Genomic DNA, 27681 nt, shown 5'->3' with positions numbered 1-27681 from the left:
ACACAACGTCACTGAGTCTAAGCGGCTCTTGATTAATGTCGGCGCTACAGGTCGAGCAGCTCCTTCAACTTTTGAACCAGAGATGATTTGATTTTCTAACAGAAGCTGCAGTTTGTGATTCCACACATGCTGCAGGTTGTTTAACAGATTCCATCTTTCATATTGTGGTTCAGGTGTTTTTTTTTTTCAGATTTATTGGATAAAAAAACGCCATGACATGAGAAACTCCCACTACACATAAACCGAGATACATCCAGAAAAAGGCAAAAAAACCCATCACGTCTTTCTCGTCTTCATAAACACGAATGTACCATTTAATTTCGCACAAATCTGAGATGTTTTGTCCTGTTGCTTTTTCATTTTGGTTTAATCTTATTTTTGTCGTGACAAATAGCTTGTAAACAAATATTTTAATATTTTGCTAAAGTTTTAATTGATTGGACGTTTGTGTCTCCAGAGGTCCGATCTGGGACGGCTGGAAGGGCTAAGCACTCTGATTGTTTGGAGCGGGCTCCTGAAACCGTCCACAGCAGCCTGAAAGAGCAGGGCGTGTTCGTCGAGACTCGGCAGCCACTCCCCCATCTCACCTGTCAGTCAATATCCTTCTGCCATCCTTCATGACGCCAACACCCCCCGCACCCTGCTGCTCAGGGAGATGCTGGGACAAAACACTCAACGCACCTCTTCATCAGCTGCTCCTCCTCCCCAGAGGTCCTGGAGGAGGAGGAGGAGGTGGTGATGGTCATAAAGAGGAGGAGGAGACAGAGAGGTAGACATGAAAACAGTGAGTGTTGTGGCCCAGTTGAACAAACTCCACAGACAACAAAAAGACATCAGCAGAGCTAATGTTCCCTTTTTGCCCTGAGTACAGCCTTCCAGGAGCCACCAACTAAATCTGCCAAAACTTTACAGGATGAACTGATCAAATCATTTCTGCTTGTAATCTGCCTTAAAACAGGTAGAAACCTTGATTCTAGTGCAGCACACTGCCTTCAGATCCAGACGCAATAATTTGTGGAAAATTCATAAATCACATCAATTTCCAATGGAAATGGGTTTTATAAATGTCACTGATCTATCAGCTTTTTTAACATTACTTGCATAGATGCATACTAAAGAATTTCTGAAGGTTTATTTTAAAAATTTCTTCCAAACCTTTCACTGAGTGAACGAAAACAAAAACCTTTTTTATAAAGGGCAAATCCAGGTTAAACATCTAGAAGCACAAACTCTGGGACGACCAGATGACAGATATGTGGAAAGAAGTCCACACGCTCCCAGTCATGTTTTTAATGACATTTTAATCAGAATAATGGGTTTTACCCGTCAGTGAAGGAGTCTGGGAGGCTCAGCTCAGGGCAAAAAGAGGCCCCACAGCACTTAATCCTAAATAAAGAGGTTTCCTGTGGTCACATTTCTTCTAAATAGTTGAATAATTTATTTCAGATTTGGAGTCTTTGGTTCGTTTCTTTACAATCATTTGTCGAGTTTACTCTAGTAACTGCCGACTCGAAGGTCGACATCTATAGATCCAGAGAGGATTCCGACCCGTTAGGAACAGAGACCTCACTTACAGTCAGTCCACGTGCGCCGTTCGATTAACGCTTAAGGGCATTTTCTTATGTTTCTTTATTCTTTCTAAAGACCTGATAACAGTCCTGAGGTTTCTCATCTACACAGAAAGAACTGAATTCACTGCTCCATGACAAAATAGACACAACACAAATGACCACAAATGAAGATGCAAACAGATAAAGATACAACAACAAACGGTCTCCTCTCCTCTGTGGCCTCCTCCTCCTCCTCTTCCTCCTTCTTTTCCTGGTGACCTCCCGGCGGCCATATTTGTCTCTTATGTTCATATTTAGTCTTTCTAACCGTCGTTAAAGGACCCGTGCCCCCTGTTTTTGTTGTTACTAAACTCAGACTAAGGCGAAAGCAGACAGATGCTGTGACATCACTGCTAATGTACTCGTGATGTCATTTTGTCCTTTTTGTCATTTTTTTTTTCTTCCACTGACTAACTTGATTGTTGGTTACCGTGGTGAACAATGGCTTTACTGACGACAGAGCTACAGTTGTACTAACCTGGTGATTGACTGCAGTACCCGCAATGCTACACAGTAGCCCTGAAGAGAACAACGGGATGTAAACGGGGAAAAAAAAAACAAAAGCTGAAAAACTGCGGGAGCTTGAAATCTGTAAATGTCTCACGAGCCAATAAAAGTGGACGATGATGATGATGATTCCATCCACAGTTAGTTTTATGACTGTAAGCAACAACAGAAAAAATGGATCCAGATTTACGCCCCCTGTGGCAGACTTCACATGTATTGTCGACATGTAAACCGATGTTAAAATTTCCTTTAAAGTTTTTTTTTTTTTTTGCGACAGTGTCTTCTAAACGTTGCATTCCGGCAAAATGACTCCAGAGGTTAGCTAACAAACGCACTTTGGTTAAGGTTAGGGCAACGTCATGGTTTGGTTTCAAGGCTAATAAACATGTGTCTAAATTTTTCTTGGACAATCTGGTTCCAGACCGATGGGGGGCCAACAACCCTGGGAGAAAGTAGGGGATATGAAGTTCTTAATCGCAGTTGATGATGGACCCAAAGGTGGTCTGGGTTAGAATTATTCCAGGAGGGACAGCTTCAGCCCCAGGTTAAAAATTCACCACCTTTTCACCAGTTCCTTATTTTTGCCTTTGAGTTTTTATCTATGAATCCAGTCTTTCCTTAACCTGAACCAAGGAGCTAAAAGAACAATAAAAACCTGTAATCAGGAAAGAAGGGGACCTTTTATTGACCTTCAGTAAGAACATCTTTGCAGTCGTTTACAATAAATGTCAACATATCTTCCTTATGTTCATAGAAACTGTAATCTGGTTACACGTAAACTCATTCGTGACAGTTTTAGCTGTATAGAAACTAATTTTTCAGCCCTTCGTCCAAATACGCCACAGTTTTCAATGAAAGCATCTAACTTATAAAATGTACAATATAACTGTAGAAAAATGTCCAAAAAAGTGGCACCGATCTGGTTTTTCGATGATCTCTGCCTGTTGTGTTTGATGCATCTGTAATTTCACATTTTTATGATGCGACTTCCAGCTGAGTATAAAGAGGAACGTAAAAAATAAATATGAACAGAAGAGCAGATCAGTGTTTATCAGTGTTAAAATTGTCCCACAGATGTTCTTACGCTGTGGAATAAAATCCACTTGGTTGTCACCTTTTGTGATTTCCTACATTTCCCACAATGTGTTTCAGCAGAGACAGCGTGTCCACCTTGTTTGTGATGTGTTAGAAGAAAGAGTGACTCGTTTTTTTTTTTAATTATCACACTGTACATTTTTAACAAAAACGAGTAAAAAGCTTAAAACGGTCAGTGACTTCCTGGTTTTCTCTTAACTAGAAATCGATGATGGCACATTTGGCTGGTTAAGTCTTGAATCTTCCAGTTACCTAGAACAAACCTGGCTGCTACAATTATTTTACGTCAAACTGTAGATATTTTGCCTTTGCTCCAGAACCCAAAACCAATATTTACCCTCAGCATTTTTCTCCAATTCATGCTATATCCAATATTTTAACATTCAGGAGCGAGTCATGTGCCAGCGTCTGACTTTTAAATTACAATGGGAATTTATATATGTCCAATAATTAAATAAGTCAGCAAAAGTCCAGATCTCAGATTAAATGGCCTCCACCAGCCAACATCTTAAATCTATTTTGCATCTCTCACTTCACTGGTTGATTTTCTTTGAAATAACACAAAACAACCAAAATCAAACTCAGATAGATCCAAGGCAAAAATCCTTTGGGACTAGAAATTATTTTTTTGGAAACAATTACCAACCTGCTGTTACTGGGACCTGTTTGCCACAGAGCCACAGAGTTAGAATGATTCACCACGGTGGTGACTTTTCGCAGAGTTACACTCCGGGCAACAAGTCCAACAAACTGAACGTCAAACGTTGTGTCCTGGCAGAGCGTTTTCTGATTGGACAAAAACTGAATTTGCACGGCTCAACCTGGCTAAAAGTACTGATCGTTCGTTGAAGATGAACCACGTTGGTTAAATTACAAATGCTGTCACATTCTGGGTCATTGGTCTGTCTGTTGCTCAGGTGTGTTTCCTCCTCTGTGATGCTTTGCCTCCTGTTTGATTGTTGAGTGTAATAACCAGCTCCCATTCCAACATGCTGTCAGTCCACAGGAAGTGGAAACACACCACCCAATAAAACTCCCGTCACAAATAGTATTTTTTTTTCCAACAGTGTAAAAGTGTTTGAGGGGGATTTCTCCGCTGTTTGCTGTCTGTAGTTTTTAACCCCAAATGTATTTGGGCTGCTGTGCTATTTGCTGTCTAACAACTGTGTAGGAAAAAGCTCCTGGTTTTGTTTGAATGTATTTGTCGATGTTTAGGTGTGTTTTCTACAGAGGCACACTGCGATCTGGACCCACACACACTGAAGGAGAAACTGCTGAGCACTTTGACTGGAGGACAGACGAATGAATGGACCAATGGAAGGTTCATGTTGACACGTGTGCAGCCAGTGACACTGATCTAACACACCTGTACAGTCGCCCACTGACCTGTGGATACAGTGATTGGTTTTAGCTTGTGAATAAAGTGTTGAAAATGGACTTGTACTTTAAAGTGTGTGCTGTGTCTGAGTCGCTGAGTTGGTAGAGCAGTCGTCCATGCACCGTAGGGTCAGTGGCTCGATTCCCAGTTCCTCCTGGCTACGTGTAAATGGCCACTTATATACACACATCACTGACCTGGTCCGTGGACGACTGCCTTACCAGCTGAGCTACATCCGCCCATGTCAGGACAAACTCGCTCTAGTCATTGTGCACGAGGACCAGCATGTCCTTTCCGCTCAATCACCTCCGAGCCAAACCAGCCAAGTAGCAACTGAGTTCATTGCATGTTGGTCCTCGCAAAACGGCAGGTGACCCGACCTATTTCACGATTCTGAGAGGACAAAGGTTACACAGGCATTTTACCTACTACTGCCATTCATCACAGACCTGAACTTAACGGCCTGTGCCCCCCTCTCCCCCTTCCCCCAATTGAGGTAAAATCCTCGCTAGTATGTCGTTTTGGATAAAAGTATCTGCTAAACGCTTAAATGTAAATTTAAAATGCTGCACGTCATGATTGACAAATATATTCTGCAGGATGCAGCCAATGCAACTCTGGGCCAGAGAAATCCCATCCTGGTCTTGAGGCTTTGGGGGGATTTACTTAGATTAGCTTGGATCAGGAGCATGCAAAGGTAAAGGAAGTTCACCTCTTGTAGGCCGATGATGTGTCCAACCGACCAATAGGAACTGGCCTTCTCCTTGGGACACAGTCCCATTCTGAGTCCCAAGTTTAATATGTTTTTGCAGAGAGGGATCCTGTCACCTGCGGCAACATAACTTCATCTTCAACTACCTAACACACCAAAGTTAATTATCAATTATCATATTTCAATAATATACCACCTCCAGCTTTTTACATTTAGACAGAACAGTTGTGGAGAATCGTGACGACATTTCTCACTGTTGTCAAAAGTTTCACATCTAACTTTTACAACAATTTTTAAGATTTTCTCTGTATATGATATGCGCCTTCACTTTAGAACCTTTAGTTTTTGGCCCCTTTGGCCCTTTCAATATTCAGACACGTGGTTTGATAACATAAACATGATTTTGATCATGAGGAGACAGAAAAACTCAGAAATCCAGCACAGATACTGATTTTGAAGTAGTAGTTGGTATTTTGATCATATGTCATATTAAAAATATGATGTGATCCATGGTTTATGTTTACATGTGACATCCGGTCTGTAAATGTCAGTGACTGCTGATGTGTCATGTTACTTATTATCCATAAATCTTTATTGTCAACGTTCTCAGCTCTGAAAAGATGCACATTCCTCCATATTTAGCCCCAAACCAGTAAAGGTTTCACTCAAAATGTGGAGTAAAACCAGGGGAACCGTGCGTGAAGGGAGCAACATTTTAGTGCTGACAAAGAAAAATAATACCAATGAAATGTTTTTAGCTAATACTTTTTCCTATATGTTCTGCTTTTAGCAAATAGCCACAGCCTACAAACATTCCAGCCCCTAAGCTGGACCATCAGTTTTACATATTCCATATCCCATTTGCAAAACCAAACAGCTGCTGCATAAATGAGTGAATACATGTTTCTAAGCCTCACAAAACACACACATGGACTCGCATTACAATCACTCGCTCAGGTGGATCTTTTATGGAAAGACTAGCGAGTTGTAGGATTATTGGCAGCCAGCTCACTGCAAGTACACACGTTTTATGTTCCCAAAAAAGGTGAAGCAACGTGCAGAAAACCTGGGAAGTTTTTACGACCATAATCCAGAAGCATGACAATGTTTTTTCAGAGTATGCGCTGAGTAACTGAGCAACTTCCATAGGAATGAATGTGGCGCCATCCTATAATTCCGAGTCTATCTAATAAATCCAGTGTACAGACCCATGAGACTCAACTTAACTTGACCAGCTTTTCTACATCCTGACGGCCACAGCACTTCCTGCACAAACCAGTTCGCAATGCTTTATAATGGAGACAAACTGGCAGATTCAAGTATACAGCTTTGATCCTGCACTATACAGCACAACTGAGCCAAACCACACAACACTCAAACAAACTTCAGAGATGCACTGATTGTGTCTGAAGAGGCAGCAGAGCTTCATTCAGTGATCTGCAGGAAAACACAAACAGCCGATTAGAAGCACAGAGCCTTTACTACAGAGAGGTATAAAACGCTTCAGTCAGTGCGGGACCCACCATGGCCACCTTGGTGCTTCGTTCACGAGTTCGGATCCGCAGCTTGTTGACAGTGGTCTCTGCGATGTCAGCTCTCTCCTCTGCATCGTCCAGCTCGTGTTGGACTTTCCTGAAACGCACTGTGCTGCAGGTCACCTGCTCTTCCTGGTGGACGAAGACAGGAACGACAACTGCATTTGACCGGAACTGACGTGAGTCATTTCACTTTTAATGCAGCGAAACAATAGCAAAGACTCACAGCTTCCTCAGCTTGTCTCTTGTAGCTCTTGACTTTGGTCTGAAGTTTGTCGATCAGGTCCTGCATCCTCAGCAGCGTCTTCCTGTCTTCCTCTGACTGCAGGAAGACAATGAGAACTGATAAAACTCAGAGAACACGAAGCTGAGACCTGAGCAGCAGGTGGATGAAGTGAGGCGATCACACCTGGTATGTGAGCTCTTTGACCTTCTTCTCATAGCAGCGGATGCCTTTCTGATACTCCTCACTCTTCTTCTGCTCCACCATCAGCTCTGTCTGCAGCTCCCTCACCTGCACACACAACATCACTCGGACTTTATTTATGTTGCTTCATTGTATTTCTGTAGCTTTATAGCCTTATCGATATTAACTGTCCATACAGGTTCATTGCTGCAAGTTTGTCTACAGGAAAATGTGAACATTTTATTGGATATTACAAATGACCTTGGACTCACACACACCAATATGGAAACACATTAGTATAAAGAGCTATAAATAAAAGTTAACATAACTACATAAGTGTAAATTGCATTGTCGTTAATATCTGGTCCTACATCCAGCCCACAGGTTTGTCCTTTATCACAATCACTGTTATTTGGTTTTGTCTTTCCTGAAAAAATCTCTTTTGTAACAGTTAAGATTATTTTGTCCCTGTACATCAGCTACTGTACAGATGTGTTTAAGTGTCACCATCGGTGCTGAGTTGCTGCTGCATCAATAGTAAATAATCCTCGCATCTCGGTTCAAACTTGTCGAATCCGACTTGGTGCACTCTGCATTGAGAAACACCTACTATGTTCTGCCCAACTCCTAACATTGCAGGAGTTTTTTTTTATGTGAACCTTGTGTATCTTGAATGCTGTGCTGTGATTGAGGAGGGTTTTTACTCACTCTTGTCTCCAGTTTGTAAAGCAGTTTCTTTCCTCCCTTCAGCGCCATCTGCTCTGTCTCATCCAGTTTGACCTGCAGATCTGTCAGAGACACATTGACACTGTTAACGTCGCCCTCGAACAGCACAAACAATTTTGGCGTGTGAACCCTTTCATGAAGCGTCATTGTGCCAGTATTTGCGTTGTTTTTGTACCTTTCACTGTAGCCTCCATGTTCTTCTTCATTCTCTCCAACATGGTGCTGCTGTCCTGCTCTTTCTTTAGCTCCTCTGCCATCAGAGCCGCCTGGACAAACAGATACATGCACAGAGTTCAGGCATGTTCCCCCAAAAAGCAGGCACAACAGCAGCTCAGTGGATCTGTACATCTTGAAATAAAACAGCAGCTGTAGCTCAGTGTTAATCTTGGTCAGGTTCAAGTTTCAGGGGACTGACATCAGTAATGGCCTTCTTGGCTTTCTCCTCAGCTGTGCGGCTTTCCTGCATCGCCTCGTCCACTTCTCCCGTCAGCAGCGACAGATCCGTCTCCAGCTTCTTCTTCTGGTTCACCAGCCCTGTGTTCTACAACACAGGAAGCAAACAGGAAAATCAGTGATCAGATAGTTGAACCACCAGCCACTGACTCAGTGTCAAGTTAGTCAAGTCAAATCAGTCAGGACACGAAACAGCAAACGAACCTGTGTAGTGAGCAGGTTAACTCTCTCCGTGACCTCCAACAGCTCATATTCGGCCATCTTGCGGGCGCGGTCGGTCTGTTCCAGGATGCTGCGCAGCTCCTCCTCTTCAGCCATCATCAGAGAGCAGCGTCGCTCCAACAGGACAATCTGTTCTCTAAGCTGATTGGTCAGATGCACTTTATCTTCCAGCTCCACCTGCTGCTCTTTAACCTGGGACACATAATCGAGAATGTTTAAACAAAAACCTGCTCCCTGCACATCCATCAGTGTGTGGAGGCTGTGTCCCACAAAGTCTTTAACTACTTTATGCAACAATCTGTAAACTGTGTTCAGATCTTTTCTGTTTGTTTGTTTCACTAAAAATGAGAATGTGAATCATTGTCCCCATTTGTATGAGTCATTTCTTTAAGACACAGATTTGTTGTTGATGTCAGAGATCCAGCTTTAATCCAGAACAGACAGAAACAGCCTGAGATGTAGCTTCAGATTCACTGGTTGACACAACGTACAAACTAGTTGGTAACTGTAACTTTATGTGAAGATTAAACTAACATACAGTTGTATTAAGTTGGATCAGATGAGGTTACCTGTGTCTGTAGATGCCTGATGAGCCTCTGGCCCTCAGCTGCCTGTCTGTTAGCATGTGCCAGGTGAACCTCCATCTCATTCAGGTCAGCCTCCATCTTCTTCCTCAGTCGAACTGCCTCAGTGCGACTACGAACCTCTGCCTCCAAATTGGCCTGCAAGGTCTCCAGGGAGCGCTGTTGACTCCGTCTGGTGGACAGCACTGGTGTTACACCCTACATTATGCCAACCTCTGACCAGCAGTCTTCATCTGTTACTCAGTGTATCATTCACCTCTTACTCGGTTGTTATTTAATATATTTAGTACCTGAGGTTGTCAATCTCTTCGTCTTTCTCTGATATCTTACGCTCCATCTCAGCCCTGATCTGCTGCAGCTCCATCTGACACCTCAGTGTCTTACTCTCCTCATGCTCCAGGGTGCCCTGAATAATTTGGTGGAGTTGGTAGAAGAACGTACAATAACAAACAGTTTACCAGGTAGAGAGTTGATAGGTAACTGCAGCACAACAGGTAAGTCTGTTACCTCTGCTTCCTCCAGAGCTGCTCTGATGTCGCTCTTCTCCACATCAAGAATCTTCTTCATTCTCTCCAGCTCATAGATGGTCTTCCCTCCCTGAGTGATCTGATCTGTCAGGTCCAGGATCTCCTCTGGAATCAGGTGCACATCAGTCAGTCAATGACTTTGACTTGTTGCTCTCATTTTGTTTCATAAAACACAACTAAGTTGCAAAGGATCACAGAGGGAAGGATGAAGGATGAAGGATGCGTAACCAAGGAAGTGGTTTTTACTGTTAGCTGGTTACACAATTTAAAAATCATTTTCAAAGCTAGTGACACGTACAAAGCATATTCTAAGAGGCTATGAGCATGTTGACTTGCTGGCAGGAAGCCACTCTTTGCTCCTTGGCTTAGCTCATGAGCAAGAAAAGTTGTTAGTTTGCTTGGTCTTTATATTTATTACAACTTCTGTACGTAATGTAGCAATGTTTTCATAAGTCAGACGACTTTTAATTCTTTGGGGTTTTGGTATAAAGAGGTGACATCATGCATGCGAGTACATGAGTTAATAAGACGTCATCTTTCAGTTTATCCCATAAGCTCAATAAGACCTGCTGTATCTCGTGATGCTGAACCCAACCCAAACCTTCCCATAACCCTTGAAAACTAAAACTAATGTTCCCCAAGCAACAAGTGTTTACCATTCAGGAACTGGGCCTGTGAGACTGGATCCAAAAAAACATATTTATACTCCCACTGTGATAAAACGTACCTTGCAGGTTCTTGTTTTCTCGTTTAATTGTCTCCAGCTGGTCCAGAGCTTCTTCATAGGAGTTCTTGAGTTTGAAGAGCTCAGTGCTCAGACTTCGAGACTCTTTCTGCGACGCCTCCAACTCCATCTGACTATCCTCAAATCTCAGCTTCCAGTCACTCAACAACTACATTAAACAAAGAAAATGCACAAACTAACTTTAACGTAAGGATACTTTCCACATCCAGAGGCAGTGATTATTGTTCACTTCCTCCAATGACGGTGACTACGGCTGTTCTTCCCGACTGACCTTGTCGAAGTTGCGTTGCTTCTTGTCCAGAGCCAGAGCAGCAGCGTTGGATCGTTCCAGTTCAACCACCAGGTCTTCAATCTCTGTCTGTAAACGTTGTTTGGTTTTCTCCAGTGAGGAACATTTGGCCTGAGAAGCTTCCACAGCTTCCTCAACAGTCTGCAGTTTGACAACCAACTTCTTCCTACACACGCACAATCAAAAAATATATCAACTTATGGCACAAAAAGACGCTGTGGGCCACAGTTATTCATAAAATGCAGCTTTAGCAGCTGGTATAAAAGTTGTAATATTTTACTTTGCTTCTTCCAGCTCCTCTATTCTCAGCACAGCGTCAGTCTCGTACTTCGCCCTCCACTGAGCCACCTGACTGTTGACATTAGACAGAGCCCTCTGCAGTTCAGCCTTGGCCTCCTGCTCCTCCTCCAGCTGTTCTCGGAGCAGACTGCAATCATGACGGGAGGCCTGCACCACATGAGCCAGTGCTACACGAGCCTGAAACCACGCACACGTTCACACATCCAGACAACACAAGTTCATTAGAGGGAGGTAAAATGAAAACACAGATGGACAAGCAGGGGTCACAGTTAAATCGTTTTACTTTGCTCTCCTCCTCCATCTGCTTCTTCAGACCTTCCAAGTCTTGACAAACCCCCGTTTTAGAGCGCTGAAGCTGACCGATCATAGCATCCCGCTCCTCCATACGACGACTGTACTCCGCTTGAAGAACAACATAGAGAAGATGGGTCGGGTTCAGCAGGGCGGGATGAGGCCGTCTGTACTGAACTGATCTGATAATATATATTATGGTGTGTGAGTGTGAGGTGCTGTACCAGTCTCTGTGACTGCTCGTGCTTTCTGAGCAGACACTTCAGTCAGTTGTCTCTGCAGCTCCTCCACTCTGCTCCTACTCTCATTTAACTGATCCTCATAAGCCCTGCACATTTTCTCCACAGCTCCCTACACACACACACACACACGAACAAAATAAGATTCTACTTACTTACAGTCAATGAAACTTCAACCAGTGCAACAAAGTACAATTTTCTCTGACTTTTGTCTCTGGTCCACTTCAACTTGAAACAACCTGCAAACAGTAGTTTGACTTGATTTTCAGTAATCAATTTTTTGCAGTTGAGACACACAAAACAACACATCAATCTCCATGACAAATCAAAAAATCCCCCATCCACCATGTTACTATGTTAAAAAAGACGTATTTAAGTAAATAGACTTTGAGTTGGAATTGTTTTGTCCAACATTAATACCTGTCAAAACCTCATAATACATCAGTACCAACACATTCAGCACAAATGAAAACTCTTATTTCTAATCGCTAGATGAAGGACACTGTGATGGATCAGTCTTTTCAAAGTAAGTGCCATGAGAAATGTTGCTGTCTCCTTTCAAAATTAATCTCTTTTTAGTAGAATGTAATGTAAGTGTTTTTTTTTTATTGTTATGATTAACATCCCCACCTCTCACCCACTGACAACTGGGACTTGCACAGCAACACAGGTAGCAGGTACAGATTATGTCAAATGCTAAGTGATGTGTTTAGTTTGTGTGCTGAAATGCTGCAGCAGTGACTCAGACAGAACTAGCAGCTTGTAATCAGACTCTGGGTTCTGGTTCTTCTGGCAGCACACTGACATGAGAGAAGCGTTAGTTTCCAAGTGTTCAACATCAAGTCTTACTCTGTATTGTTACATTTATCGGCGTCTGACTCAAGACTGCATCTTTTTTACCTTGGCCCTGGACAGCTGCTCCACGTTAGCGGCAAGGTCGTCGGCCTCCAGCCTGAACTCGGTCTTCTCCTTCTCCAGTTTCTGCTTGGTTCTCTGCAGAGTGTCGATCTGCTCGCTCAGCTCCGCCACGGTGTCAGAATGCTTCTTTCTCAGAGTGGCGGCCATCGCCTCATGGTGCAACCCTGCCTCCTCCAGCTCACGCCGCATCTTCAGGAAATCTACCTCTCGCTTCCTTTTGATATAAGTCAGGTAGAGTTAATGATCACTAGGTGCGTTTGTGCATGTTATGTAAAGACAGTTGAATTGTGAGGGGAGCAAACAAGCTATTTGTTTTAATCATTAAATCCAACAGCAGCCATTTCGTTATTTCTCACAGATTACAAGCTCTCCTGCAATGTTTTACACTATTTTAAGGCACAATCTGAAATTTGAACCTGCAGAGCATTTTTAAATAGATACTAAACCCAAAAGGTGATTCTGTAGAGCTGCTAAAGTCCTAATAGAAGATAACTTTTTTACCTTGTGTATTCAAAATATGGATCTTATCTTTTTAAGGAGTCATCTTCATCAAACGAACATGTATATTTGACCAAGCTTGATTATGTCATAAAGAGAAAGTTTCAGATTCTGACTCCGACACCATTGGTTTCCATATTTTAAGTTATAATTTTTTCTATGTGCCCGCAACCAGCCACCTACTTCCACATCCAGCACACACAGAGGAACTTAATCATTCCACTCGAGTGCTGTTTGTGTCCACCTGAGGAACACAAGTTCAATATTTTGAGCTCGTCTCTTTGAGCTCTTCTTGAGTCTCCACCCTCTGTTGAAATCTCCAACCCTTAAAAACAATAACAGCTTTCTCTTAAGGTGCTAAATGTTGAGTCATTAGTTTTTTTGTTAATGTGGAGTATTATCAAATGCAGCTTCTATGTGACTGATGACCTGTTGAGAGCGATCTGAGCTGCAGAGGCTCCTCCAGCTTCCTCCAGTTTCTCTCCCAGCTCCTCCAGCTCTCTGGCGATTTCGTTCCTCTGGCGTTCAGCTTTGGAGCGCCATGTTCGCTCCGCCTCCAGTGCCTCCTCCAGCTCCTCGATGCGAGTCTGTACAATAACAACAGCTCATCTAGCAGCAGGACTGAAACAGATGAAGATCAGAAGTTCTACTCTGTGTAAGTTGGACCAACCTGAAGCTCTTTGATTTTCTTCTGAAGCTGAGCAACCACATTCTGCTCATCCTCCATCTTAGACTGAAGTTGACCCAACTCAAAGTCTTTTCTATGGGGGGATTCAGAGAACGTAAGACACAAATCAAAATAGAGCAGCATGAATCTTTTTTCCAACAAATGTGAGTTGAGCTTAGTTCTGGTGGGTTCTTGTCAGTCAGGAAGATTCTAAACTACTAGTCCTGGGTGTGTTTTCATACTTTTTCAGTTTATCTTCCAGGTCTTCCTTCTGGTTCTCCAAGTCCCTCACTGAGTCCATAGACAGCTTCAGATCCCCTTCCAACTTCCGTTTAGTTCGTTCCAAATCCAGCCGCACCTTCTTCTCCTGCTCCAGCGAACATTCCACCTGTAGGGAAAACAGAGTGGGGACTGTTAGAAACAAGATACAGTCTCATAGAACAGGCTACATTGAGCTTTTCTGACCTTTAGGTTTGGTTTAGATGTGTGAGATGTTGCAGGAGTGGTGAGAAAGGTATTAATGATTAACAAGAGGGTGGTTCTTGTGACTACTCAAGGATTTCCAAAAACACCGTATCTAAAAGTATTTAAAAGGTTTTAGGGGTCTGTAGATGGTTTTAATGGTCCTTCAGTGAATTCTAGGAGGTTCAATAGAGACTTTAGGGTATGATTTAGATGTAGACATTTCTCTTAATCACCATCATAAAAACAAAGCTGGGAATACCGCACAATTAGTCTACTAATAAATTCTCCTTGACCAAATTAGAACTAGAAGGATGGGCAGACATGTCAGCAGACTTATGAGACAAATATTGCTGGTCTTGTTCATCTTGTCCACATACAGCTGTATTGATTTTACATGTGTCTAATTTCTGTTCTTTGCTGCAGTTTAACTTTGGACACTTCCTCTAGGTCTTTTCTTACATTGTCCACTTGTTGCTCGAGTCGAATTTTCGCCTTGGCCAGCATGTTGACCTTGTCCTCCTGAGCCTGAAGGTCGTTCAAAGCCTGCTGGTGAGCTTCCTGCAGAGCGGCTTTCTCTCTGGTCAGAGATGCTATGGATTCATCCAGAACACACATCTCCTGGGACAGATTCTTCACCTGGATGGAAAGAAATAAACTGTTATTCTGCACCGAAGGACCATGGCAGTGTGCAAAGTTGTCTGTAACACACCTTGTTCTCCAGCCCATGTCTGTCTTTCTCAACTTTTGCAAGGGTAATTTCCAGATCGTCCACGTCTCTCCTCAGTGACATCACCTCATCTTCCAGCTGGCGTTTCTTGGACAGCAGTGTGGCGCTCACCTCCTCTTCATCCTCCAGATGCTCCTGCATCTCCTTCAGCTTGGATTCCATGGAGATTTTGGACTGAATCAGCTGGTTGCAGCGGTCCTCTGCATCTGACAGGTTGTCTTGTTCCTGGATGATGAGAATGAAAAGAAATTAGGTTTTTATAATACGACCCCATTTTCATATCATATGTATGTTACCAATGTGACTTACAGCTTGGAGTTGGAGTGCTAAGTCATTCTTTTCCTGAACCAAAACCACCTGCCGCTTCTCCACCTCCTGCCGTTTTGCCTCCGACCTGAAAACAAATCATGAGATAAAATGAAACTTTTGCCTGCATGCAGCTCATTTTGATTTGTTACCTTCATCAACATGCATAAACAGCTGGTCTACCATCAACAGGCAAATAAACAGACCTATCAAAAGCCTCTTTTAATTTGATGTAGTCTTCATTCAGAGCAGCCAGTTCTTTCTCCACCTGGGCGCTCCTCAGCAGGGGACGGAGCTTATAGAACAACATCATCCATGGCCAGGTCCTCACTGAGAAGAACCCTCTGAGGTTGAACTGGATCACCAACACGGCATCCCTGAGAAAAATGAAAGATTGCACAAGTGTTACTACTTTAAAACACATTTTATCAACTCAGTGTTTCTGATATTCAAATTGAATTTTTTTTCAAAAGCAAAAATGTATGTTCTTCCAATTTTTTATTGTATTATTTATAACATTGTTCTGATTGACCATTGCAGCATCAGCTTCTCTCGTTCCATCCTCATCAGCTTCCCTCTGCACATGGCTTGGACGATGGTGAGGATCTCAGACAGACGAGTGTCCCTCATGTCCTCCAATTGACCCAAAAGGCCTGCCTTAAAAAACACCTGAGAAGAGAATGGAGGAGACCCCAGATCGTGATCATGATCTCTCCAAATAGTGTGTTGTATAAACAGCGTTTTCATTGACATTACTTGTGCTGTACCTTAGTGTGTCCGAATTTGTACTGGCTGTGGTCTATGTCCAGAGAGCCCAGCAGTTTCTCCACAGCCTTCCTGCTGTCCACAAATGAATCCTCTGGAATTGCAGAAGGATTCAAGATCCGATAGCTGAAGAAAAAAAAAAACAAAACACAAAAGGATACCTCAGAACCTGCAGGGGGTCTGAAAATAGAATAGAAATAGAAATAGAATAAAACCCTGTCTACATCAGTAAAACAAGTAAAAACTCACCGCTGTTTGAACTCAGCATATACGATGCGGTTTGGAAAGCCCTTCCTGCAAATCCTGATGCCCTCAAGGACTCCGTTACACCTCAGCTGGTGGAGGACCAGGAATGGATCCATGAAACCTGGACATCAAACAGAGATGGTTAACAAGCTCAAGATTATTCAGGGAACTTAAATTTATCAGTAGTAACTTAATTGGTTGAGTTAAAAAGACACCTGACAACTTACTCACTTTAAAGTGAAGGATTTTAGACCGTTCATGAGATAAAACAAGACAAACTGAAGATGTCATCAGCTCTGGGAACTTGTGGACATCTTTTTTGGGGGACATTTTATAGATAAAAATGACAGATTGGCTCATTGGCAAATAAGTGCTAGGTGCAGCCCTAATGAGAAGAGCGTTACAAGGATTACTATCTGCTGAGCGTATCCTCTAAGTACCTAAGTCTGATTACAGCTGAGCAAGAGCCTGAGTTTCACTTTGCTTAGGATAAACATTACCAAAGCTGTTGCTCCATATTTTACCCACTGTCATGCAGTGAAGTACACCCTGACGTTTCATGGCTCTACCTGCATTCTTGGTCTCGTTGGGAATGATGCAGCGCACAAAGTGAGGCTGAGTGCTGCGGAGGTTAGCCATCAGCTTACTGAGATTCTCCTGCATGAGACCACAGAAAGGCACAGCTCAATACCTTCTATATGGTGTGTAACGATAATGCCAAGTGTCTCAAATTATCAAAGGTGGTGGAAAAGGGAATCACTTCTATGTAGGTCTACATCTGCTCTGCCCAGTACGATCTGACTCACCTTGTGTAACTGTGAAACTGTCTGGAAAGAAGCTGCTTTCCTCTTCCTGTGTTTGGTTTCAGACTTCGGATCACCGGCTGAAGCAATGGAAACACTGAGTGTTCACTACATGCAACACACACACTTACATTTGTTTCTTCTCTCGAGCTTGCAGCTCTGTTTGACAAACATAAATTTTTGACCGCTCAAAACGTTACCCATGTCAGAGCTGATGTAGTTCTCAAACAGTCCAGCCATCAATTTGTTGGAGGATTTCCGGAAGAGAGCCACCACCGTCTCATTCAGAGGATCTCTGTTTTTGTCCAGCCAGCCTGTGATGTTGTACGGCACCTACAGATAAGCAAACACTGTGAGCATCATTCTTCATGTTAATTACAGAAGAACTTTGATGCCCATGTACCCACCACTCCAGCGTAGTGAACCAACTCGAAGTGAGTCTCATATTTGCGTTTCTTGTCTATACGTGGCCGCTGGAAGTTGGGCGACTTCCCCAGATGGTTGTCAAACAGTTTGGTTTTAAAGGTGTTGTCCGTGGCCTTGGGGAACATGCACTCCTCCTCCATGATGGACAGGATACCCATCGGCTGGACACAGGGACATGTGTGAATTTGTTGTATTATATGTCAACGGCATTTTCTCATCCTGGCAAACAATGATTTCATCCCCACAACCCGAATAATAGAAACACAAACCCTCTCTATGAGGTCTATGCAGGGCTGTAAATCCAAACCAAAGTCTATAAAAGTCCACTCTATCCCCTCTGCCTTGTACTCCTCCTGCTCCATGATGAACATGTGGTGGTTGAAATACTGCTGCAGCTTCTCATTGGTGAAGTTGATACACAGCTGCTCAAAGTTATTGAACTGCAGAAAGAGAGAATTCCACAGTTGGCAATATTTCAGAATTAATGCAAACTGATACTAATGTGAATTTACAGTAACAAAAGCGTCATTGAAGGGACACAAAATCATGATTTATAATAGCAGGCCTGAATCCCACTGTGGGATCCAGAGACAGGTTAAACCAGTGGGCTTTCACAGAAATGCTCACCACCTTCCTGCTCATTTTACTGTCTATTGATACACATGTTGTCCTGTTCTCCTTTTTACCTCAAAGATCTCAAAGCCGGCGATGTCAAGGACTCCAATGAAGTACTGACGAGGCAGAGCAGTGTACAAGGACGAGTTGATACGACTGACCAACCATTTAAACATACGGTCGTAGGTGGCTTTAGCCAAGGCCCCCACTGCAAAGTTCACCTAGACACACACAGAATGGTCAGTCACTTTAACTAACAGCTATGCAGGAAACAGGAAATAAAAGAAGACTGTGGCAGAGTGATTACCTGTTCCACAGTCTGTCCTTTAACTATAAACTCGTTTCCAACTTTGACGCGGGGGTTCAACAGTCCTTTCAGCAGTTCAGCAGAGCTTATGCCCATCAGATAAGCTGCCTTATCCACACCTCAACACATACACAACATACATGATTCAGACATGATACAGGACATATAGATGTTCACTTGTAATACATGATGCAGAAGTAATTTGCAGGACTTGTGGGATGGAGACATTTTATACTACAGTAAAGGTTATATCTGTAAAGAAATAAAAGTGATGTTTTAATGTCATCTTTGGCTGAATTGTACTTCTATGTGTATTTGACCTAATCCTGTTTATAAAAATAGTGATAACACTGTTCAGAAACAATGTATTGAAAAGGTTTCAGACTTAAAATGTCTCTGTTCTCAGTCTCACTTGCTTATTAAATGTATCATCTAAAAAAAGGCTGATGTGTTTTTCTGCAGGGTTGTGAAACTCCTACAAGCGTTTATTAGCTTCTCTGTTTTATTTTTATTTCTGTGTTATAATAAAAACATGTTCCTCTTCTCAAAATTATTATTTAAAGTTAGAAGTGTGTGGTCTGTTCGCAGCTCTCCTCACAGTTCTTACAGATTTACTAAAGATGCGTCTTACTTTCAGTGCCGTCGGCCTCAGCCTGCTCCTCTCTCTGTTTCTTCTTGAACTTCATGTTGCCAAAGTGCATGATGGCCCCGACAATCTTGTAGCAGCCGTACCTCTCCTCTGGCATGAAGCCCAGTGTGTCCATGGCATGCTACACACACACACACACACACACACACACACAGATTAAGGTTTTTATGTCATCAGATTACAGAAAATGCCTTTTTTGTGACAAATGTGTGATTTTTACATCAGTGAGCTTCAGCTCCTCTCCATCATTGATGCCTTCCACTGTGGTCACACCCTGAGAGCAGAAGTGGTAGTCGTACGGGTTGGTAGTCACCAACAGCATATCTTTAACACAGGACAACCATGTAAATAACCACATAAAATATATTTCTTAATTATTATACGTTTTATTTTAATATTAAGCAGACAATTTAACAGTGAGAGTTGACACTATAATTTGCATCTCTCTGTAGACCTTTTCTCTGGGGTTGTTCTTTGTGTCCTTGTAGTCAGTCCTTCACAAACCAAACTATTAATCAATAATGACATTGAAAGATTTTTCTATTAACCTATAATGTTAATAAATAGTTGGAGCCCTTGGATGGTGATGTTAGTGATGATATTTTTTTATTTAATAATCAAAATGCTTATTGCCATGTGCACAGTGAGGAAAACATGTTTTCTTGTATAATGACTTTCTTCCTTGCCGTCCACAGTAAATGCCAAGTAATAGCTGTTACAAAATATATACTAGATAATAAATAATAGTAATAGAAATACATATATGGAGTATGTACAACTGTATGTGCAAAGTAAGTAATAATGACTTATGTGCAAATTAAATAAAACCACATACTGGTAAATTGGTACCAGAAAAAAACCCATATAATTATATTAATAGTTATCATTATAATTAATAATAATATGGACTCTCAAACGCTGTGACTTCTCTAATAATCAGCTGATTATTACCGAAGCAGAATATAAAGAACCAGTATCGAGCGTTAGAAGCAGACGTCTCGCTTCACCACATTACGAATCACGCGACCATCCAAAACTGAGATTTATTACGTCAACATCTTACGAGAAATGCGTAGCACTGATTTGTTATAGTTATAGAGGGTTGCGTCAGGAAGAGCACGTGAGGTCACGAGCGACATTGTTCGCCAGGTGAAGGTGGCGTTAATGAGTTCAACCGGACGGTGCCAGGGACAAGAAAGGAGCAATGAAGCTGAAATAGGGGAGAAGGTAGCGTTACTTTGTCCCTCACGCGGAGAGTGTTAGCGAGCCGCCTCTAACCCGTTTTAACTAGTTTAACAGTGTTAGCGGTTTAGCTAACGTGAGCGGGAGAAGTGGAGGCGTCAACAAGGATTTGGATGTTGGCCACTTCACCTCCAGGAAGACACGAAAAATGAATTCGGCATCAAGTAACGTGAGTAACCTACAACTCGTCCTTCTGCTGGTTTAGTTTCCGGCTGTTGAATGTGTCGCTGCACCGTTCGCGCGGATTTATTTTTAGCGTCAGCTGCAGGTTTCGTAGCGGTTCGTGCTGTGGAGGCTAATGCTAAAGGAAAACGTAGTGACGTAGCTGTTTTCCACAGAGCCGAGTGAGGCTCTCAGTGCATTTGGACGTCAATGTTTTTAAAAATGGTTTTCTGACTGTCTTAAGTTAGAATGTGTGTGTGGTCTTATGGTGGCGTGTGCTAAAAAATCAACAATTAACCTATGTTGAGTAGATCGGAAGAACGTATGGATGAGACCAAAACGCATTCAGTCGGTTGGAAGAAAATTAACTGGGTTATTATTTTTGCCTGTTAGACAGAATCTGCCACATTTAAAGAACAGGAGCAGATTTTAATGGTTCCTTCGCGGGTACGCTGTAATAATTAGGAACATCCTGCCATGTGATTGGCCAGGCTGTACTCTTGGGTGGGGCTACACTGTAATTGTGGCCAGTGATTGGCCAGGGTGGAGTGGCGCTCTGCATTACCTTGTAGTTCTGGTTTTTGACCCGACAGGATCTGGTAGTAGATGTGGTAGCTTCTCTCTCCTGGCTGCTGGAACACTACTCTGGATTTTTCTAAAAGATCTGAATAGATAAATAAATGCAGAAACACTTGACTGAAGTACAACCACTTTACCCCATTCGATTAAAAAAACGAAACTACCACTCACAGTTGTCAATGTCAGCAGACGCGAGCTTCCCAGTTGGTCCAAAGTGAATTCGAATGAACTTTCCCTGAGACACACAAGGCAGTGTTCACTAAAAATATACAGTACTGCAATGACTTGCTGAAATTTTTAAAAATGTTGAAGACAAAACGGCAAAATGTTCTCCTCAGTTACAGACACGGTTGTAAGAAGAACTTTCATGTACTCACAAAGCGAGAGGAATTGTCATTGCGGATGGTTTTGGCATTGCCGAATGCCTCCATTGCTGGGTTAGCTTCAATTATCTGATCCTCCAAAGATCCCTGAATATACAGCGAGGAAGTGGGGTTATAGACTGTACTTATGTGCCTAATAGAAACACGTAAATGGAATAAAATCCACATATTTCCAAAAAAACTGTGTGGTTTTTTTTTTTTTAATTTAAAAGTAAATCCTATTATTATATTGCCCACAGGATCAAAAAGGAAATAAATGAAATGTTCATAGTACTCACAGTTTTTTTCACATTTTCTCCCAGTGCAGCGATGATGGCGAAGTACTGTATCACCCTCTTTGTGTTGACTGTCTTCCCTGCACCTGACTCCCCACTGACAGGATGAAGACAGAGACAATGAATTCTCACTGAGGTAAAAACAAAACATTTTGAAATATTTAAAAGACAAATTAAAGAACAAAGCTCTAAAACTGTCATGCCAAGATTAAATAACAATCTGAGGCTCATGATGCTCTGTTTGCTTTTTTCTCAATCATAATTAGAAGTGGTCCTAACTTACGTGATGAGCATTGACTGGTTTTCCCGATCTGTGGCACGACATGAAGAAGTAAACAAACAGAGGCAGGCTTATTAGAACTTTTGAAATAGTCAGACCACTTTATGATTTTCAGATGTTGCGTGGTTTGAACAGCTATTCCAGTCTGCATAAACTATTAGGATACATGGAACTGCTTTTTTAGGAATGTTTTCCTTTTAAAATCTTTCATTTCTAAAAGTATTCAGACGCCTAATTCAATATTTTGTTGATGCCTGCTTGGCAGCAGTTACAGTTTGTCATTTTGGGAAATCTGGACTTTGCTTCTCTCAGAGAGGTATATGTAAATATTTATGCATATTTCTTCTTTAACTAAAATGTGAGCCTAGAGTTACAACAAACATTGAGGAATTACATTTTTGTAAACTCTTCTTAAAAATGGTGGCATTTTTAGGGTAAAGTTGCCTTTTATTAAATAAATGGAAGAGAGACAAGGAATTGGTCGTCTCAACAATTTGTTGATCAGTTGATTTGCAGTCAACTTTTTTTGATTTATCTTTTTCACAGAGACTAGTACAGACTCGTAGCGATGGTCAGACAGTAGATAGTACTCACTCTGCAGCATCTCAACGTAGGCATTGTCAGCAATGGCGTAGATGTGGGGCGGTGTTTCTGAACGGCGTCGCCCTTTATAGGCAGCTACCACTTGAGCAGAGTAGACTGGCAGCCATTTGTACGGGTTGACTGTCACACAGAACAGACCAGAGTAGGTCTGACACAGAAACAGAGTTAAAGATGAAAAGGATGGATTCAAAATGACAACTGTATGTCATGTACAATGTTTACACACTGTGTGTTGTTCAAAAAATGTCCTGAAATCAGCAAAATATGTTGAAGGTACACTGATGTTTTGCATGTGTTAGATACTAACATAGATCATCCACATGCTGTATCTCCTCTTCAGGTTGAAGAGGACAGAACCTTCATTGAGGTGAGTCAACATGGCCATGTCCTCTATCATGTCAAACTTTGGGGGGTTCATGGGCTGGAGGTCATCTTCTTTTACTATCAGAAACTGAAACACGCACATTACAACACAAAACCGTCAGACAGCTGGGATTTATCAGTGTACAATGTGTAGAGAGAATAATAATAGATAATCCAATATGTTGGTCAACATAAGCTTATTATGGATGTATTGTTATACAGCAGTAAATCCCTGTACAGAATTGCAACAGCGGGTTTAGAAATGGTTGGACTATCATAGCACATGACAACTGTCCCATATAGTGTCTTAGTCACAATTCTAAAAAGTGTTGCTATATCTGTTTTATATGAAAATTACTATTTTAATATATTTAAACATTTTATTACAGATATATTTTGTTTTGTTTTGTCAGTATCAGTCTTCACGCCAAAATATCAAATATCTTCAGGTTGTATATTAAATGACAAACATTTCCGAAAAAGGAGTCACGCGTTAAGCGAGTTTTTACTTTTGCACAGCAAAACCATAAATCCTTTCTGCACTGTCCTCCAGAGAACAAGTACACGTAGTGAGGAAGTTACCTGAGTAAGTTATGTAATCAGTACAAATGAAAGGTTAGCTTTTCAGTGCAGTACGGATTCATCCAGGAAGCTATTTTCTGCCACTTGATGATGCTGAAGGAGTCGGCACTGCGCCCGTCACAGTGTAAGGTCACAGGTTCAAATCTCTGCCGACAGGGACCTTTCACTCTGCAATTTTCACCTTCTCTTCCTGCTTGTGAGGGTTTCCCTTCAATGTGTCACGTTCCAAACACGTGCAGTTAGAGCAATTTGTGACTATAAATTACCCATAGGTGTAAATCATGGATGTCTCTTTCTGTCTGTGTTGGCCCTGAGATAGACTGGAGACCTGGTAAATGCCTCCTTATACAGCACTTTTCTCCAAAGCACTTTACTTCATCCTCACACACACACCGATGATGGTGGCTGCCATGCAACGTGCTCACTTGACCCACGGGAGCAAAGGGGTGTTCAGTGTCCTGGGTGTACGCTGCTTTTTGGCCAGTGACAGCTATGGTAACAGATCGATATTTGCAGTTTGGTATCAGTGCCAGCAGGTTCAGATTCTGAGTTCTCATGTTTCTCCCCAGCAGCATTTCAGTTCCTGCTGGGGGAGATGAGTCATTGGGAGGCCAAATGAGATGCACAATTTACCAGGAGTTTCCAACCAGTTGGACATGTCTAGAAAACTTAAGTAAAAGTGAGCAGGAGATGTTCTGAAAACATAACCAAGCTACTTATACTGGCTTATTTTGACCAGAAGGAGCAGCGGCTCTAACGTTTGTGGTGAGTAAGGAGTTAAGCTATAAGGCAAAGCTTTCGATTAACCAGTCATTTTGCTTCAGCCCTCGGTTATATAGCTTTGGCTAGTTACTGAAAAAAGGCGAATACAAATACAAGTGGCTACAGAGACTCTTCTCCCCCCAAAGTTTAGCTGTACAGTTGAATAATTGAGTGTGAGTAGCATAGTTTTACTAAGTGCATTTTCTTTCAGCCTAAATCATACCTAACCTTTTTACTACACTATTAGGTAAAGACCTGAGTGACTTATTCCAAAATCCTAAATAAATTGCAAATGGCCTAATTTAGACAAATTAACTGACTGACTAACCCGTCCGTCCTTGGTTTCCACTGTGGTCTTGTCTCCATTCAGCTCTCTGACTTCCACTTCAGTATAAGCTTCAACATCGTCAGTTATCCAAACACGCTTTGTTCCTGGGGGGGAAAAATCATCGTACATATAAAGGTACATGTATTAACTGAAGGCAACAAGCACATAGATGCAATGTTAATTTAAAAGCTTTATATAGATTATGTTCATACGCAGTATTACAAAAACATACCATCAAAAGCCTGGGCCTTTGCAGCTAGCTGCTCCAGGTTGGTAAGACGAAGGTAACGAGCAGCTTCTCCCAACTCCGCCATATCCAGAAATCGAGACATCTTAACACAACAACACATAAAATGCGCAATTGAATTAATATTGCATTCTATGTTTTTTTGAGTTGATGATCACATTTTTCATAAAGTCATTAATGAGGATTGCAACTTGTTAACAGATGTGAGTCCCACTGTGGGACTGTAGCCCTTTAGAACTGAAAAAGCCTTTTAGGATAGGAGGCAAAATGTCTTCAAAAACCTCAATCAATTCATTTGGAAATATGATGACAGAATATGTACTACTATGTGTATTACTTGTACAGAGTTGCCCTAGTTGGTTTAAAGACTTTCTATCAGTATTAAAGAAAAACTGCTTTTTCCACTCGGCGTGATTTAAAGGGAGATTAGCAATAAACAATAATGCTAAATTAAGAATTTAAATACTTTTTAAAGAGCACAACTAAATCATAAATTTAGGAACATTTGAAGAAACTCATGAAAAACATTAAAATATTTATTTTAGGAATAGTCTTAAAATCATTTAAAAAAACAACCTTAAGCAATAGTCTTAATTATTATTGAATGGATATTGAATAACAGAGTTCATATTGTTACCATGGGACTCAGAAAATTTGCTTGGTGATCTTTGAAGAATAACAAGACCTTGTAGAAAACTAAAAGCTGAATATCATGTTTTGTACGTCACAACTAAACTTTAAGAAAATGTCCAATAATTTGTGGATGCTCTGACTCATCATGGTTGTTCTCTATTTTCACAACTAAACCAATAAAATAAAATAAAAAAATCACTTCTTCTAGAAGTTAAACATTCAAGCAATACTTGTATGAAAAATGTTACTGGCATGTAATGTCCCTGAAGCTTGACATATGTGCAATTTGTATAAAAATGTTATGACACATACAGAGATTCACAAACTTTTCTATTAGCTACTGGAAATGTCAAAAGCACTATTTGTTGTGTTCTCCAGTCCCATATTCAGAGTTTTTGAGTGAATTTTCAGATTTTTATTTTTAATTTTTTTTATTTATTAAATCTTTAGTGCTCAGTACAGATAAAGTCATTATAGTGGGGACTCTAACATACATGTAGATGGTGACAGTAACTGACTCAGGACTGCGTTTAATTCATTATTACATTCAATTGGTTTTTCTCAAAAGGTGAATAAACCCACTCACTGTTTTAGTCACAACTTAGACCTTGTCCTTGCGTATGGAATTGAAACGGATAATTTAACAATATTTCCTCATAATTCTCCTATGTCTCCACTTTCCACTCACCCCAACCGGTCAAGGCAGATGGTCGTCCACCCTGAGCCTGGTTCTGCTGGAGGTTTCTTCTGTTAAAGGGAGTTTTTCCTCTCCACTGTGGCCTAGTGCTTATTCAAGGGGGAACTGTTGGGTTCTCTTTGTCCATCTTTATAGTCTTGGCTTTATTCTATAAGGTGCCTTGAGATGACTTTGTTGTGAATTGGCGCTATATAAATAAAGGTGAATTGAATTTTTCAAAATCACAATGTAGAGCAATCATCCCTCTTTACTGTGCAAATGAAACCCAAAGACAGACCCTCACTAAACCATGATGTCAACCAATTGGCATGGCGGGCATTTTCACAATACACTTGGCGAACCTCAACGCATTACTCAGGCTTTCACACAAAGCTAGCAGCTGCCACATCAGCTCAAGAGGATCCGTTTGCAATGTTCAGGCCTCTCCCTCTATTATGTTCTGTCCATACCTGAGCTGACAAATCCTCACTGTAAATATAACCATCCACTGTCAAATGACAAATGCTGCTCTTTGTAAGTGTTATGATGCACCAACTTGGACTTGGGAATTAAAACGCTGAAGCCCTTTTATGACTCTAGAAAAATATCCAGGACAGTGCAGTATATCAGTGGAAAACTGTAGTACAGTGCAAAAACTAACACATTGAAAGTCAGTAAAATCCTAGGAGGCATTAAGTGAAGACACATCGACTCCAAAAGCTCCAGATTATTTTTGCTCTGCAGATAAGTTTATGGTAAACATTATATCTAGATAAACTTGGTTGTGGGCTCTAATTTCATCCATCCATTCATCCAATGCTCAAAGTATTATTGTTTTTCCCAAGATCTAATAAGGCACACGCTGCATTGCAGGCTTAACATGACGGCTTCATTGCTGCATATTCCAAAAGAACAGTATTTACGTCCTGAAATGACTATTTTTGCCAAAGAGGGTTGAAATCAGTTGATGGAAGTTTGATTACCTCAGACGAAGTTTCGTCTTTATTTTCCTGGTTAAAAAATATGATCACAGTAAAACAAAATAACTGCATTTAAAAGGCCCCTGGGACCTGGCAACTTATTGATGAGTGTTGAGTTATGTTCGCAATCAACCATGTTACAAACAACCTAATCACATGCACTGAACCTGGGCCACTTGGGGCCAATTTGGGTCTTTGGTTTCTAGGCAGTTATCCTAGGTGACGAGAGCCAGAGCTTTGAAACCTTTTCTTGATAAATAAAATTTCAGTTTTGGACTCTGTTAAATCCATTTAGCTGCTGTGGTGCATTTAGTTTACAATTTGTACCCCTGGGGAGCAGTGGAAACTGCTGAGACTGCAAAATAATATAGTTTAATTCAGCTGAAGCTTAATCCCGATGACGTGAACTTTGTGAGCTCTACACATGACACAATACACACAGAAACTCTGCATTGCCGGGCCAGTGTACTCACTGTGCTGGGTTGGTCTGGTCTGAAGCTCTTGGATCTAGTTGATTTGGTTTTGTTTGTGCAGTGTAGTTTGACAGGATGTGTAGACAAACAGAATAAGGGAGC

General features: G+C 41.5%; 2 protein-coding genes and 1 long non-coding RNA gene across 10 annotated transcripts in view; 2 read left to right on the top strand and 1 right to left on the bottom strand.

The window, feature by feature from the left end:
* LOC137139274 (extracellular sulfatase Sulf-2-like) overlaps positions 1 to 4649 on the top strand; it is a 67669-nt gene extending 63020 nt beyond the window's left edge. For 7 of the 8 annotated variants that reach the window (XM_067526293.1, XM_067526292.1, XM_067526289.1 and 4 more), the window contains one exon: positions 458 to 4649. In XM_067526293.1, the coding sequence (XP_067382394.1) occupies positions 458 to 488 (31 nt within the window). In that variant the 3' untranslated portion in view covers positions 489 to 4649. The remainder of the gene's footprint in view (positions 1 to 457) is intronic. The other variant, XR_010916291.1, reaches the window with a different exon arrangement.
* Positions 4636 to 27681, bottom strand: LOC137139273 (myosin-7B-like). The gene is made up of 46 exons (XM_067526287.1): positions 27580 to 27681; positions 24803 to 24902; positions 24571 to 24674; positions 22843 to 22986; positions 22527 to 22683; positions 21936 to 21963; positions 21656 to 21749; positions 21372 to 21464; positions 21166 to 21229; positions 20981 to 21079; positions 19232 to 19335; positions 18994 to 19132; positions 18363 to 18481; positions 18127 to 18276; positions 17710 to 17880; positions 17422 to 17601; positions 17215 to 17347; positions 17018 to 17094; positions 16781 to 16868; positions 16215 to 16332; positions 15968 to 16091; positions 15733 to 15869; positions 15407 to 15577; positions 15204 to 15288; positions 14877 to 15119; positions 14627 to 14803; positions 13945 to 14090; positions 13706 to 13796; positions 13465 to 13622; positions 12520 to 12751; positions 11605 to 11731; positions 11373 to 11491; positions 11070 to 11266; positions 10772 to 10955; positions 10483 to 10648; positions 9736 to 9860; positions 9519 to 9634; positions 9214 to 9400; positions 8627 to 8836; positions 8385 to 8510; positions 8145 to 8235; positions 7952 to 8031; positions 7247 to 7351; positions 7064 to 7159; positions 6826 to 6969; positions 4636 to 6739 (listed from the first exon to the last, which is right to left on the bottom strand). The coding sequence occupies exons 2-46, from the start codon at positions 24900 to 24902 to the stop codon at positions 6728 to 6730; spliced, it is 5811 nt and encodes a 1936-aa protein (XP_067382388.1). The 5' UTR covers positions 27580 to 27681; the 3' UTR covers positions 4636 to 6727.
* LOC137139275 (uncharacterized) lies at positions 20001 to 23007 on the top strand. Its single transcript, XR_010916292.1, has 3 exons — positions 20001 to 20422; positions 21680 to 21788; positions 22876 to 23007. It is a non-coding gene; the product is annotated as an uncharacterized lncRNA (long non-coding RNA).

Source organism: Channa argus, chromosome 13, assembly GCF_033026475.1.
Source record: "Channa argus isolate prfri chromosome 13, Channa argus male v1.0, whole genome shotgun sequence".
NCBI classification, from domain to species: domain Eukaryota; kingdom Metazoa; phylum Chordata; class Actinopteri; order Anabantiformes; family Channidae; genus Channa; species Channa argus.
The sequence above is the reverse complement of the archived record's forward strand: the minus strand, read 5'-3'. Positions and strand labels throughout refer to the sequence as shown.

What these genes read in the sequence shown, in the direction of transcription:
- LOC137139273 (XM_067526287.1), bottom strand. Translation starts at nt 24,902, where the DNA reads ATGTCTCGATTTCTGGATATGGCGGAGTTGGGAGAAGCTGCTCGTTAC. An exon ending in TAGCACTCCAACTCCAAGCT is followed by an intron (nt 15,120 to 15,203) that starts GTAAGTCACATT and finishes CTCATCATCCAG; the next exon opens with GAACAAGACAACCTGTCAGA. An exon ending in TTAACCTGCTCACTACACAG is followed by an intron (nt 8,511 to 8,626) that starts GTTCGTTTGCTG and finishes CCTGTGTTGTAG; the next exon opens with AACACAGGGCTGGTGAACCA.